This window comes from Balaenoptera borealis, assembly GCF_965194805.1.
Source record: "Balaenoptera borealis genome assembly, chromosome: 8".
Lineage (NCBI taxonomy): Eukaryota > Metazoa > Chordata > Mammalia > Artiodactyla > Balaenopteridae > Balaenoptera > Balaenoptera borealis.
The window spans coordinates 58,537,576-58,552,396 of NC_138865.1; the positions used below are offsets into that span (position 1 = coordinate 58,537,576).

The 14,821-nt window shown below is 40.6% G+C and overlaps 2 protein-coding genes across 4 annotated transcripts in view; both read left to right on the top strand.

Annotated features, from left to right (window-relative positions):
- FREM1 (FRAS1 related extracellular matrix 1) overlaps positions 1–9,820 on the top strand; it is a 201,237-nt gene extending 191,417 nt beyond the window's left edge. The window contains exons 2-3 of one of the 3 annotated variants that reach the window (XR_014247351.1): positions 1,136–8,859; positions 9,734–9,820. Coding sequence is in view for 1 of the 3 variants with exons in the window: in XM_082401541.1 (XP_082257667.1) it covers positions 1,136–1,450 (315 nt within the window). In the remaining 2 variants the exon portion in view is untranslated. Of the gene's footprint in view, positions 1–1,135; positions 9,097–9,733 lie in introns of those variants that run through there. The other 2 variants (XR_014247352.1, XM_082401541.1) reach the window with 2 other exon arrangements.
- A 4,914-nt stretch (positions 9,821–14,734) lies between these two features.
- ZDHHC21 (zDHHC palmitoyltransferase 21) overlaps positions 14,735–14,821 on the top strand; it is an 85,707-nt gene continuing 85,620 nt past the window's right edge. The window contains exon 1 of the mRNA XM_082401687.1: positions 14,735–14,812. The gene's annotated coding sequence lies outside the window, so the exon portion shown is untranslated. The remainder of the gene's footprint in view (positions 14,813–14,821) is intronic.

Here is a 14,821-nt window from a genome sequence, read left to right on the forward strand (position 1 = left end):
AAAGGAGCATTCTACTATCTACTGCCTCCAGTCAGTCCTGGCAAAGCCCACACTCCAAATGTTAAATTAAAATTGAGAAATTGCATCAGGTCCTTAAACACAAAGATACTGAACCAAAAGCAATGCAGGATAGAGTAAAATTTTACAGTCCAGTAAAGCTACCCAATTAAGCAGGCAGTATTATAAGGTAATTGACTGTGCAAGGCAGTTAAGTATTCTGAAAAGGCAAGGATATGTAGAAACAACAAGTCAATGATCAAATAATAATGACTGCTTTGTTGGCCCATGTATAATTAGAAAATTGCTCCTAAGAATTGGGCAATCAAATTTCCTTTGAACTCTTATTTTGAATTTATCGCTAATTAAATTAAAAATAAGGTGTTTGGCTCATATATTTTGAAGGGCACATAAAGCTAGGCGTATGGGGTTATGGGAGAGGCAAAGATGATGTCATGCATGATAATTTAGAGGGACAGGTGCTGCAACTTTGCTCCATGCAACTTAATAGATTTGAATGTACTATAAGCACTGTAAAATAGGACAGAATTAAACTCTGGATGTTCTGATCTATTCTATGAGCAATTGAACAAACATGTATTGAGAATTTATTTTGTACAATGCACTGTGAAGAGTAGAAGGGCAAGGCACATTACTTATAAGAAGCTAGCCATTAGAATTTTCAGACAGGTAACACCCAATTAGACAAAATTTCTTAGAGCTTGGCGTTTAAGTGTACAGTAAAATATTTTCATATTACCTTAGGTATTTCCTACAGGCTAATTTATTAATGTATCCAATAAAAAAATTTAGTTAAGGTAGCTCCATGCTCTTAAGATACCATCACTTGATTATTGCAAACTGTATCCAACATTGGAAAGATTTTTAAATCTTTTTTTTTTTTTTTTTTTTTTTGCCACTGCACTGCACATGGGATCTTAGTTCCCTGACCAGGGATCGAACCTGTGCCCCCTGTATTGGGTGTGTGAAGTCTTAACCACTGGTCTGCCAGGGAAGTCCCTGGAAAGACTTTTAAATTTTAGTCTAAGTTATCCTCGCTTACAGTCTATAGCTTCGGCATCATGTATGGTAAAGAAATGACTCAAGATGATTTAATGGAGATGTGTTTGCCTTTTAGACTATCACCCATGAAGACTGTGAGAAAGTGGTTGTACAGAACAACCTTTGCTTTGGAAAATGCGGGTCTGTTCGTTTTCCTGAAGCTGCGCAGCGCCCCTACACCTTCTGCTCCCACTGCCTGCCTGCCAAGTTCACCACGACGCACTTGCAGCTCAACTGCACTGGCCTGGCCCCCGTGGTCAAGCTGGTGATGCTGGTGGAGGGGTGTCAGTGCAAGGCGAAGCCAGAGCAACAGCATGGCCACCCCGAACAGGCTGGCTTTCAGGCAGAATTTCACGTCCAGGATCCCTTTATCCCAGGACTTTCAACATAAAAAAAGCCATCCCGCTATTATCAGCAAAGTTGCTGGTTATTCAGTCTGAAATGTTAAGTGGGTAGGTAATATTTTAAGAGAAATGTGGTTTACAAAGTAAGAACGATTTAGAGGTCATGGCATTCATCTAGTTACCGGTGCACATTTGGGATCTGGTCTTGACTCTGCCACTAACTGGCTATAGGATGTTAACAAGTTACAGAAGCTTTCTCCCCCTTACATTTTTCATCCATAAAGGAGGGACTTGAACTAGATGATTGCTAAGGTCCTTTCCAGTACTACTATTACATGATCTATTGTCTACAAGTTTTGGTAAAAGCCTTCCATCTGAAGAAGGAAAAGAAACTAGACCATAAAAATGGGTTTCTTTAATAGCTTGTCAAAGCATTAGCAAAAAACTATATGTATATATTTATACATATATGTATATATGCATGTATATATACATATCTGTATGGTATTTGTAGAAAGGATTCCTCATACTTATAGCTGCCTTTGCCCTCAGGCCGTGTTTTATTTGACTTCTATCAGATGATTAAGTAGTTCCACAGATAGAAGGAGTAACTTGTTTGGTTGCCTCCTTATTTTTGATACTCCCCATATGAAATTCTTGATGTCAGATCTCCAGCTTTGAAGAAGGAACACTGACGTTACTTTTAGTGGTTTACATAGGGATAAGGAACAATCATCAGTAGCCAAACTAGTACTTAAATTATGGGGAAGGAAAAATATATGACCAGTACCAGGTTTAAAGGTCAATCCAGAAATGCTAATGCAAGTGACCAAGGAATTCCAGTAGCTGTCAAATTAAATAAACTGCAAATGATTTAAAATTTAAAAAACAATTTACAGGTGAAATCCTTATCCACATGCATTTTGGATTAGGTTGTTTAGTAAGGGTTCTGTGTTTGAATGACTGTGTTTTTGCTACTGTATAAAAACTCCGTATTACAAATTTTATTTGCCAATGTCACAGTTGCAAATTCCGAAAATATTCCAAATATTTTAATGTATTAAATTTTAGTGTATGAAGCTTCTGGGAAATGTTGTGGCATTCAATTGTCTTATACTTTGTCCTTGTTTGTTTTGCCTGTCCCATAATTTAAAGACACTATTGGGAAATTACCTAGTAAGAGCATTTCTGAAATGGCTTCATAGGCTAATGACACTGGTCCAAGTGTTTCTTTTAACACAGCAAATAGCTTACTGTTAAGGTCCTTCAATCACTGTCTTTTAGTCATTACATTTCTCCTGTCTGTATTTATTTGTATGAAAAATGTGCAGAACTGGCTTTCCTTACCCATATTTCTTTTCTAAACTCATTCTTTAAAAATTCATCTTAAAAATAATTTTATTTGAATCCCTTTACTTTCAGAATATACAAAAAAAGTATTTCTCAGAATAATAATTGTTTTTTAAAAGAAATTAATGCCTATTTAAATTCTATTCCTCTTTAATCACACCATTTAACCTTGTGTTCTGAAGAAGCGAATGCATTTATATTTAGTGTATATTCTACAACACATCAAAGCAACAGGATACGTGCTACACAGATACACATGTGGCATTTACATCAGAATATATCATACCCTTCGGTGGTCAAAGACAACCTAATTGGCCAAGGTATGGTCATAAGGATAAAACTGTTAAGCATTAATGATATCCCAGCTGGTCAATATATTTTGGTGCCAAAAGCTATTGAGCAGCTGTCTAGCTTGCAATTGCCTAACCCTGATTATGTAAACCCTTCTCTGCCAATTGGACTATCCTTCTCCTCCTCACACACTTGCAAATCCCTTTTATCTATCCTTGCAAATAGACTCTCCAGCCCAAGCCCCAAACAATCATCAGTTTTATTCAAACTCTGCTCTGCCCTTCCCTCATGTGTGAATTCAAGATGAGGTAGCTGATGGTTGTTATCAGAGGTCACATTCAAAGAGTAGCAGCATGAACCTCACAAAATTGTCCATATTCAATAATTTTCATTAAAAAAGAAAGGCAATTTCTAACTGTTCAACATAATACATGGCAGCATAAGAAACTGAGAGGAAACACACAAATACTGAACAATCTATTAAGTGCCAGATACTACACTGGGTCTTTTATATATATATTATATAATTTATGTCATACTTAAATACATAAATTATACAATGCTCACAAGAAGCAAATGAGGTAATGGGACTTCCCTGGTGGGGCAGTGGATAAGACTCCACGCTCCCAATGCAGGGGGTTGGGTTCGATCCCTGGTCAGGGAACTAGATCCCACATGCATGCTGCAACTAAGACTTCTCATGCCACAACTAAGGAGCTGGCAAGCCACAACTAAGGAGCCCTGGAGCCACAACTAAGGAGCCTGCCTGCTGCAACTAAGGAGCCCATGTACTGCAACTAAGGAGCCAGCGAGCCACAACTAAGAAGCCCGTGAGCTGCAACTAAGACCCAATGCAAAAAAAAAAAAAAAAAAAGAATCAAATGAGGTAAGTAAATACCCTATTTTATAGGAGAGGAAAACAAGCCTTAAAATTTTAAGCAACTTGCCTGAGATCATGTGAGGCATATTTTCTATTTGTATTAAAATATTTACCTATTTGTTGTTCATCAATTTAGATTTAACTCTTCTAGGTCTCTTGCCTATTGGCCTCAAAACTAATTTTTTTTTTTACCTCTGGTCTAGCCCTCATGTTTGATGGGGCAGTGATGTTATCTCTTGAAAGAGAAATCATCCCTAGGTCAGGTTCTCAGCCAAGCATTGCCTTTATCAGCAAGCCCCCTTATCAAGCTTGGTCTCATTTTCCTCCTGTAAAAAATAAGGCTGGTAATAATTACTTCAGAATTACTGTGATGATCAAGTGTAGGTAACAGCACATCAGAGCTTTAGATCCTGTAAAGCTAGGATAAATTCACTCTTCTCTATTCAGACCTTTTAAAAAAAATTGTTTTGAGAAATTTAAAAGATAGAGAAAAGTACAAAAAGCAATATAACAGACACTCAAATTCTCACCACCAGAATAGTTAATGTTTGTCATCTCGTGCTTCTTGTCTATTTTCTTAAAGAAATAAACCATTTCTCATGTAAGTAAAGTCTCCTTTAACTACTGTGCTGAGTTCTATCCTCCAAGACTCTGACTGCTCAATACTTACCCCACCCCCAAAGATTCTTGTTTACACTTCTAATACCTTTTATATTTTGCAAAGGTACATAAACATCCATAGATAATACATAGTATTATTTTTGTGAATGTGTTCCTTTATTTGGCAGGTATTTATTTGTCCACCAGCTTTGTGCAAGATATAGCTCTAGGTGTATAGTTGTGTCTATAGCAAGGAAAAAAATCACACAAGGTCCCTGGTCCTATAGAGCTCACATTCTGGTGGGAGGAGACAAGCAATCTGAAAATCAATCAATTCATCAATCAATCAGCTGAAAAGGAAAAATATCAGATGGTTATAAGTGATATGCAAAGAATGAAAATAGAGGAGTGTGCTAGAAATTAGTTACCTTAGACTGAATAGTTTCTGAAAGGGTGACAATAAAGCTGAGTTTTTAATTACAAGCATGATATTCTATATAAATTGCTCTATGGTTACTCTTCTCTCCATATAGGATTCTGGTTTGTTTTTACAAAAGTTTTTAGAGCTGTTTTTTCCCATATATTTTATCTCTATTCTAGGAAGTTGGCATTAAGTATTCCCTACAGAGGGTGGTTAACTTAGCTTTGAGAATTTGTCAAAGCTATTGGTGTACATAGTCTCCTTAACCTGTCAATTTAATTCCTAATTAAGAATGTTATGTGTTCTCTGAATTTTTACTGATCATTTATTCTATACATGACACTATTCTTAGGACCCTCGGATAACCAAAGATAGATAAAACACATTTCCCCCTAGCTTGTAGCTTATAATATAGTAGCAGAGATAATATATGCAAATTATAAAGCAATAACAGTGAGCAAGTCCTGTACATTGTACATCTTTGTTATTCTTCCATTTCTAATATGTTTTATATTTTATATATTACATTATTGTAGTATATTATTAGATATATCAGATATATTTCTGTATATATTATAGTATTATGTATTTATATATTTTGAGATTTATATACTTGCATGTATACATGAACATACACCTATGCCTACAATGTATAACTTTAATGTTTTGTAAGGAATAGATGTTTAATACCTGTAAAGCTAAATAAATGAATTTTGGGAGATGCTCTTGAAAGGATAGGTAGGGTACATAGCGTGGGGCGCTTTGAAAGGCAGCCAACAGGTCTTAAGCACGTATTTGGTAGGCCATGGGGAGCAGATTAGATGGTAAGGATTTACAACAGTAGCTTCAGAGGGACTCATGACCCACCTGAAGTGTGCACAAATATTGTGGATATGGACATACTTCAGGGGAGATCTCCAGAATTTTCCTCAGCTTCTACAAGATTTCCATGAGCCAAAAATTTTAACAGTGGGGCTGGTCAATTGGAATGGAGAGAAAGCATGGAGGCCAGAAGAGCTGGAAGAAAGCTTGGAAATCATGTGCACAAACCTCTTCTGCCTGAATCTCAAGAAAGTCACATTTCCATGTCAGGAACAGAGGACAAGTTTTAAGTATACATCCGTGGGTCCTCTTCACCTTGTTTAATCTACTGTTCACATTCAGGAGTTGGCAATGTTGAAGTGGGTGAGTAATAATACCTTGAGCAAAGGAATGGACTTTCCTGAAATACTAGTTTTCCAAAGCCAGGCCCCACTTATCCACCCACATATCTGGGAGAGAGCTCAGATTTTCATTTTATTGCCTTCCTCTCTCCTATTTTGTTTTGTTCCTCCTCCTTTCATCCAAAAGATACAATCACCAATGACCCATCTCTGGGTGGGGACTTGGGTTAATGTTTCTCAAGGAAATGATCACAACTTCCTCTTGTCTACCAGCTAAGGGAAACACACCTATTTATGTTCAATATACAAAGAACAAGAGTTTCCAGTACATGCTTCTTTATAAGTCACAATTCCATTGCTAAAGGAAACCTGCATCCTGCCCAAACCTCAGGCAAGAAATAGATAAATATTTAAATGGATACACAGATTTTACATCTTACAGCAGTTCAAGTAAGACACTAAAAGGATGCCTCCATCAGGGGCCCTGGGATCCATGGGATTTAGTAATCTTTGAGCGTTAAAAAAATAATATCCTGGAGCTTTTCAGGACCATGAGAACACAGTGTGAATCTACCATGGAAGGGGCTTCCCCATGTGCAGAGATGGAAAAAAGAGGCTTTACGTCCTTCACTCTCCTGTTCGTCTGCAAAGGAGATCATGAGTCCTGGCATAGCTCTAAGGAAAATGGCAAAGCAGGTGGAATTTTCTTTGGTGTCTACTTTTCCTCCTTTCTGCCTCACCCTTGAGCTCCCTTCCCTCTCTCACCTTGATTTTAGGATATTCAAATTATCTACAATTGCCCAGGGCTCCTAATTCATGTCCATTCATCTATGTAGCTCATCAGTGTATTCATCCAGTTAACATCTATTTAGAATGGATTAAGCGTCAGGCACTGGGCTGACCCACTGAGGTACCAAGATGGCTCTGACAGCTTCCCGTCCTGGAGGAGACAGAATTTACTGGCTAGAGAGTTCGGGTTTCATTGTCCAGGTAACTACTTCTTAACCTTGGCTGTGTATTAGAATTATCCATGAGCATTTTAAATACAGAAATTCTGTTCTAATAGTTGGAGGTAGGGGTTGGGTACAGCAGGTAATAGTCGATATATTTTTTAAAGCTCCACCAGTGATTTTGCCACCAGGGCAGATAATGAGTAGGTGGGAAACACTGCAGAATTCTGGTCACAGGAATTCTGAACACTTGCTCAGACTTCTTCTAGAACAAGAACATCATGCTGTTCTCCCAGACCTTCTTGATCCTCCTGTTGTTCTCCACCAAAACTCTCTTTTAAGTTCTTTAAATTTCATTTTCATGCAATTTATGAGTAGCATTGCTCTCGCCCAGTTAACTAAATTGCACTTTTTTGCCCACAGGAAATAGAGGTGTTTAATTGAGTTGATTTTTCTCCCCCAAATCATTTCCTCTTTTTCTCATATACCTATTGCATGTATGCTTCCACTAGCATTTAGCACTGTAATTCAATAACTCTCATATTTTAGTGTGCCTAAAACTTACTTTGGGTGCTCACAAGCGATGCGTTTTTGGTTTCACACCTAGGGCATCCGATTCACTAGGTCTGAGATATGTTTGGGAGCCTGCATTTTTTTCCACTTTTTCATTATGAAGATTTTCAAACATACCAAGAAGTTGGAAAAAATAGATCCAAGAATACCTTCATAGCCTCCACCTTATTTCAACAATTGTTGTTTGCCATATTTGCTTTATCTCTCTGTATGAATGTGTGTATACGTGTGCTCACTACATATTTTTATATTGTTGAACCATTCAAAAGTAAATCACAGATATCATGACATTTCACCCTTAATACTCCAGTATGCATCTCCCAAGAATGAGGATATTTTCCTACGTAATAAAGATAATGATATTGTTATCACTACTAAGGAAATTAGCAATATTTCCAACATGTTATCAAGTTATTTGCATTTTAACTGATGTCTCCTGGATCTAGCTCACTCTCTCAAGTATAGAGGTGGAAATTTCTGACTTTATGGTGGGCTAGTGGAGGAGATCCCAGGGGAGCAAGCAGGACTCGTGAGACAACCCAAATAAGTCTTGAGTTAGCTCTGAGTAGATTTCACAAATCAGGACAGACCAATGTCCCAGCTGGCCAGAAGACCCATTCCACTTAGACACAAAGCCTAAGAGAAGCCAGACAGGTCATACAGCTCCTAGGGTGCACTCCCGCACACTGGCTTGAACTATAAGAAAGGTGAAATGTTGTTTCCTGCCTTGGGAAAATTCAAAGAAAATCCTCCTGCCCTTATGTTTAAAATAGAAAGTTGGGTGGTGAGTGTACAAAAAGGTATCTACAATCATTAACTATAAACCTAGTTTAAGGGATAAGATTGGTTCCGTGGAAATGATGTTGAATGATTCTCTGCTGTGATTAAAGAATTACAATTGTGGTCCAGCGTCAGGCTTCAGGGGAGCTGTAAGGAACAGGGATGGAGGGAGTGGTAGCGTGATACTTTTGCATGCTCGCTAATATCGTCTCCATAAAACAGTATCAGCTGCTGCTGCTGCACACGGTGTAATTTTAACATGCTCTTTTAATGTTTACAGCATGCCCGTAAAAGATTTCAGTGATGACTGTTGGTGATTTCTGTGGCAAGTAATGAATGACAGCACAACCATGATGAGACAGCTTCAGGAAAAAGTCTCTCAGAATGCTGGTATTCACAAATTCAGACCCGAGGACGATTCCTCGGTTCAGGATTTTCTAAACCTAAGGTTGGCACCATTTCATTATTGCCTACATGGTTCTGTAGGGTCATATCTCCAGGTTCTCCCCAAACAGCAAAAGTGGACTAGGAAAAGGTGAAGGGAACAAGGGGGTCACTTGCTAGAACAGGTATCAGCTTGGGACAGACTTTTTGTTTTTGTAATGCAGTTACAGTGAAAGTTACCCCTTGACTAAGAGAGCAGAGAACAAAGATATCAACAGAAGTGTGTGTGTGTGTGTGTGTGTATGTGTGTGTGTGTGTGTGTGGCGTGCATGTCTCTCAGTTTGGCAGGTATTGCTATCCAAAGCAGCACAGGTATTTAATAAACCCAAGATGTGGTCAGTGCATTCTAATAGTTCATCAGTCTTTCACCATCGCTTGCACTGAATTCCTCAATTACGCATTTGCTTGCCTTATGCTCTTCTCCACTGTGACACTCGGAGCCTGCATTACCTATGGAATTTTCCCAGGCATCTCTATGTGGTGGTGCACCCATGTCAATTACATTATTTTTTACCACCTAAGGCTACAGCTTCCTGCTGTGACACTGCAGGGTGTGAAATGCCTTGTGGCCTCAATTTTTTTCATTTATATTAGATGTAGATTCCATGAATCCAAAGCAGGTCTGTTGAGTTAGTATACGTGGAAACCAACAAAAGTTAATCCTCTAAAGTGTTTTACAGCCATGAGTACTCTTATGCAGAACAGTAGAAAGTACTATTTTTATTATCTCTGGCATCTGGGTTTTCTTTGAAGGACTCAGAAATTGTTTTATCCCCCTAGTCGACATTATCTCCACATGAGCCACGTGGGCTGTCCCTTTTAGTCTCTTCATCCCCTTTCCTAGTGCTGAACATTCCCCTATTTTCTTTCCCTTTCAGATAGCCCAGCACCTCCTGTTCTTGTGTCTGCACAAAGATGGAAGCCATTGAATTTTAACTCTTAGCCTCCCTCCTCTCCCCTTCAAGATTTCCCACTTGGTTACCCTCTGGCTCCTCTTTGCTCTGACTTTGAGAATTAAGCAGCTGTTTCTTCTCTACCAAAGAAAACCCTCCTATTTGAACTCTTGATTCTACTGGTGCTCCTGCCTTTCACTTTGTTTAAGCTCCCAATTCTAACTTGTCTTCCTCTTCTCTGTTTTTATGGTCTTGTCTTGTCTTGGAGGTTTTCTCCATCTCTTTTTGCTGTTTTCTTTATACTAACATCTCTCGATGAAAATCTCACTCAATCTTTCTCTGTCATGCAAAGAGGTCGGCATCATCAAAATTGCCCTATTTTTAATATGTTCCTTGCATCGAATCAGGGCAGAACTTGCCATCATCTTTCTAGACCCATTTTATTTCTGTCTTGGAATTCTGTTAATCCCATTTACTTAGAATAAGCTGTTTTCTGAAAATACCACTCACAAAAATCGTTTTTAAAAGCATTTAAAAACCTTCTATCTCAATCCGTATTTCTCTAAAGGATGAGGGGCAAGGGGGATCTGCCCAAAGCATCACTTCCTCCTGTGTTGGAAGAGTCCGCGTGTGAAACTGCTGAGTCTCGTTACTGAGAATGGCAGCTACTTTGCTGTGCCTCTGACACAGAAAGGGAGACCTCTTTCCTGAAGAACCTTGACTTTTGAGTCCTGACAACAGGTAGCTTTCATTATCAAATGGGTTCTTAAAACTTACTCAGCCAAAGACTACCGGGAACAAGTCTGTAGCATGAAAAAAAGCAGATTTATTGCCTTGGAAAAAGGGAGGGCACATCCTGCTTGTCTTCCGCTAGACAAGCAGGAAGAGGTAGGCATCTTTTTGTGAACTGGGCTCTCACTGAAGGACTTTGAAGATGGTCTAAGGGAAGCAGGGACCAGTTTTGCATTGGTTGTTGTTTTGAGGTTCGATTAGAAAAAGAGGCAATTAACTAGGAACTGGGTGTTGTCATGAAGTGAAGGTGTCAAGATGACTGAGCAATTGGGTATCCCTAGTAAGAAATGAAAATAGCACGTGGTCTGGGGCATCACTGGTCAGTAACCACCCAAAGAGAGGGTCGTTATTGTAATTTCGAACTGCTGCTTGATCTTGGCAGAAACAGTGTTTTCTATTAACGTTGCAGCTGCCTTCATCTGTGTCTGTCCTCCCAGCCTGATTAGTGGCAGGGCTTTTTTCTCTTTTCAGTCCAAGTTGGTTTTCCCTCTTTCAATTCCAAACAGATTTTAACTCTTTCAGCATCCCAGATGCTAAACTCACTGAAATACATTTCCCCACCTAACCAATTGTAAGTATTTGGGTTCATCTTGATTTAACTTAATAGAAAACTCTAGAGCAAACATCAAGCAACCTTAAAAAGTTGAGGCAAAGCCAGGTGGTTTCACTCATAGGTTCCAATTTAGGATATTTAGAACTTTTCCAAATGCCCCACCACTCTGCCTTTTGATGAAGCCACTGCCCTCACAAATAGTCTTTCCAGATTAGAGCAAGTCTATTACCCTACTCCGAAAGCTTAATGGCTCCTCATTGGAAATTTCATTGTCTTTGAAGCTCACCATGATTTGGCTCTGTTCTACCTTTCCATTCTCCTCTCTTTCTATGTGTTTCACATTTGAGCCACGTCAGAGCGACCCTTGTACTTCTACACTTCCATGCCTTTGCTTACACTTTCCCTCATCCTGGAGGGATGTCCCAATCAAAATCCTATTCTCACTTATCTGATGCAAGAACTTTCTCCACGAAGCCACTCCTGAATCACCCCGTTGACACTACCAGCTGCTTCTTTAGCATTCCCATAGCACTTTGTTTATGCCTCTGGTTAGCATTGCTTTTCTTCCGTCTCCTAAGAATGCAGTGTTTTTTAGAGTTATCCTTGATATTTGGGGGGAAAAGCGTTATTTTACCAACTCTCTACGTCCTGGGGAACATAGAACTCTCTACGTTCTTAACCTGAAGTTCATGACTTCAGCTCTGGGGACATGGGAAGGTGAAGTATCTTGTGAAACTTTATGTATACATCTGTATGTACATGTTATATAATTGTGTAACTTGTTGGGAAGAGGGTCTACAACTTTCAGCAGATGCTCGAAGAGATGTGTAACCCCAAAGAGGTTAAGAATAACTATTAGAATATTAGACTGTTGTGGAATGGGCACTCTGCCACTCAAACAGATGGGGGAGAGGACTACAAGCAACCCAGAAATCATGAATGTGCATCAAATGTGGGTGCTTAGGGCATGGTACCCAGCTGGGCAGGTGGAGAACGCTATCCACCCAAAGCTGCCAAGGGCTATTTGCCAGTACTGATTAAACTCTGGACTGAACTTTCACTGACTTTAGGAAATTGCAATAAAATTCTATCCTCCCCAGTCAAGGCACAGCAGCACAGTCATTGGCTGAGTTTGTCCACATAAATGCCCTGACTGTGCCTTTGTTGAGAAGCCAAATTGGCAGTGGCAGCAATGCTACTTGTTCTCGTCTACTTTTTCTATTCCCAGATAAATATTAGTTTGATTAATAATCACATTTCAGTCAGTCACAGGCACCATGAAGACCAAAATTCTGGAGGGAAAATATAGTGCCTGACATATATCTTTTCTCCATCCTTAGACTAAATAGAAAAGCTCCTCAAAAGGATTATATGATGCCATATCTTCCTATTCTCTCACTTTAACACGGGTGTCTAAGTATATGGGTTGCAAGACAATACAGTCCATGTTGAGCATGAATGATAGAACTATGACTTGACCTTCAGTGCAAGGGATAGGCCCTTGATGATACTGCCCATGAGAAAAAGACTCATGATTTTGAGAATGTTTTTCCTGCCACTTCTCTCCTTCCATGCCTTTCTTAGAAAATTCTCTGTGGAACTGATTTGGCTAATAACAGGTTAGCATTAGAAAAAGGCATGAAAAATATGTACACTTCCAATAGTCATGTGCATTCACATGCCCATCAACTAAGTCTCATTTTGGCACCTGTTGAGATCATTTGCCACAGCTTATTCTCACAAGGGTATGCTAAGAGAGAGCAAAAGAATATGCTATTCAGTGCCAGGGTTTAGGGGGCAAAACTCCATGTTTCCTCTCCCTCAAAGTGACTAGTTATCATTATTACTTCTTTCTTTTCAAACAAACCCAGTTATAAAACTCCTACTACAGCAAAAGCATTATGAAAATCAATGATAATTCTTCCAAAAGCAAGTGTGACCACCTTCAAACCTAGCTATTCGTGAGAGAAGGAGCTTAGTTCTCAATCTGAAAAGCAATAAAACTTGCATATAGTCAAATCAACCCCTACCAATGAGTTCCTTTGGGATTAACAGATAATATTTTAACTCAGTAATTTTAAAATGAGCATGCATTAGAATCATCTAAAAGGCCTGATAAAATACAGATTGCTGGGCTTCACCCCCAAAGTTTCTGATCCAGTAGATCTGGGGTGGAGCTGGGGAATATGGATTTCTCATGAGTTCTGAGGTGATTCTGATGCGACTGGTGTGGGAACCACACGCTGATAACCACTGATGTAGGATTTTAAGGTTGCGAGGTATTGGTAATTAATTCAGAAACCAGGACATAACATGTTTCAAACTACCTAGTAATACAAGATAACATAAGAGTCCAAAATAAGCTACAGTGTGTGTGATATTGAGAGAGAGGGAACTCTGGGCTGGCAGGATTTGAGCTGACTCCCAAGTCCAGATGGAATTAAGATCATCAGAGAGGAAGGTGGACAGCATTCTAGGATGGGCAGAAGAATCAAGTTAGGTAGAGGTAAGACGGGAGGGGTAGGTAGGGACCAGTTTGTGGAGAATGGCTTTCAATGCCATTCTATAAAGAGTTCAGATTTTATGTAGCAAGTAATATTTCTTCCATTCACACATTATTCCTCCCATGGCATGCAGTCACAAAGCTCTAGTTCCAGGTTACTGCAAACATTTTAACCTTCCCAAAGTATTGTTCAGCTGAGGTGAGGGGGGAGAGGGAAGGTTTTAGCATATCTCTGATGTTTGATGAAGATACGAATTGAGATTGGGAGGTGGATTATTTGCAGTGTAGCGTCAATTTATTTTTCCTAGGTTGCAGGAATGGGAAAGTCAGCAACTTTTGGATGGCATCTGAAACACAAAGTAAAGCTTGTTTCAGTATGGATTTTGGTTGCCGACAGGAATAGGAAAAAATCATGGATGTCTTGGGCAACTGTGGCTCTTGAAGTGGGCAAGACCATTCACTAGAGGCCAGTGCTTTTCAATCTTTAAGGTGCACGTGTAGGAATCATTTGTAGATCTTGTTAAAATACAGATACTGATTCAGCAGGCCTGAAATGGTGCATTTCTAACAACTTCCCAGAGGATGCTGATGCTGGGGACTGCAATTTGAAGCAAGGTACCAGAGGACATCCAGAGCGCGTTAGGGGTAGAGAGGCCCGTGGGGCATCCCTCCCGAAGTACGGGAGGAGGATAAATGCGATCCTCAAAGAAAGGCCCTTCTCCAGTCACTCAGGAGAGCGGGGACAATGGTGTGGAAGGAAGAGGAGAGCGTGGGCAGAGCTGGGAAGGTGGCAGCCGGGGAGGGCGGCGGCGCCGAGGTGCGTCAGGTACGGACGGGTGTTCGGGTGATGGCTGTCCGGCAGGGCACGCTGCCGCGGCGCGTCTCCGCGCGCTCGAGGCGCGATTTCTGGTCTTTAGGCCCTCGGCGGCTCCCATCGCGGCTCCCGGGCGCCCAGCTGGGACCGCGGCGGCGGCGGCGGCGGCGGCGGCGGAGGAGACAGCCGGTCGCTCCACCGCGCGGGTGGCGCACACCTAACCCGCCGGCCTCGGCGCTCTGGCTCCCGGAAGCGGAAGGGGAGCGCAGCCCGGCTTGGGCGGTGGCGGCGAAGGGACTAGAGGAGGAGGAGGAGGCGGAGGGGGAAGAAGCGGAGGTGGAGGGGGAAGAGCCGCCGGCGGCCGCGAGAACAGCGGCGAGGAGAGGCGAGCCCCCCGCGCCGGTGAGTGTG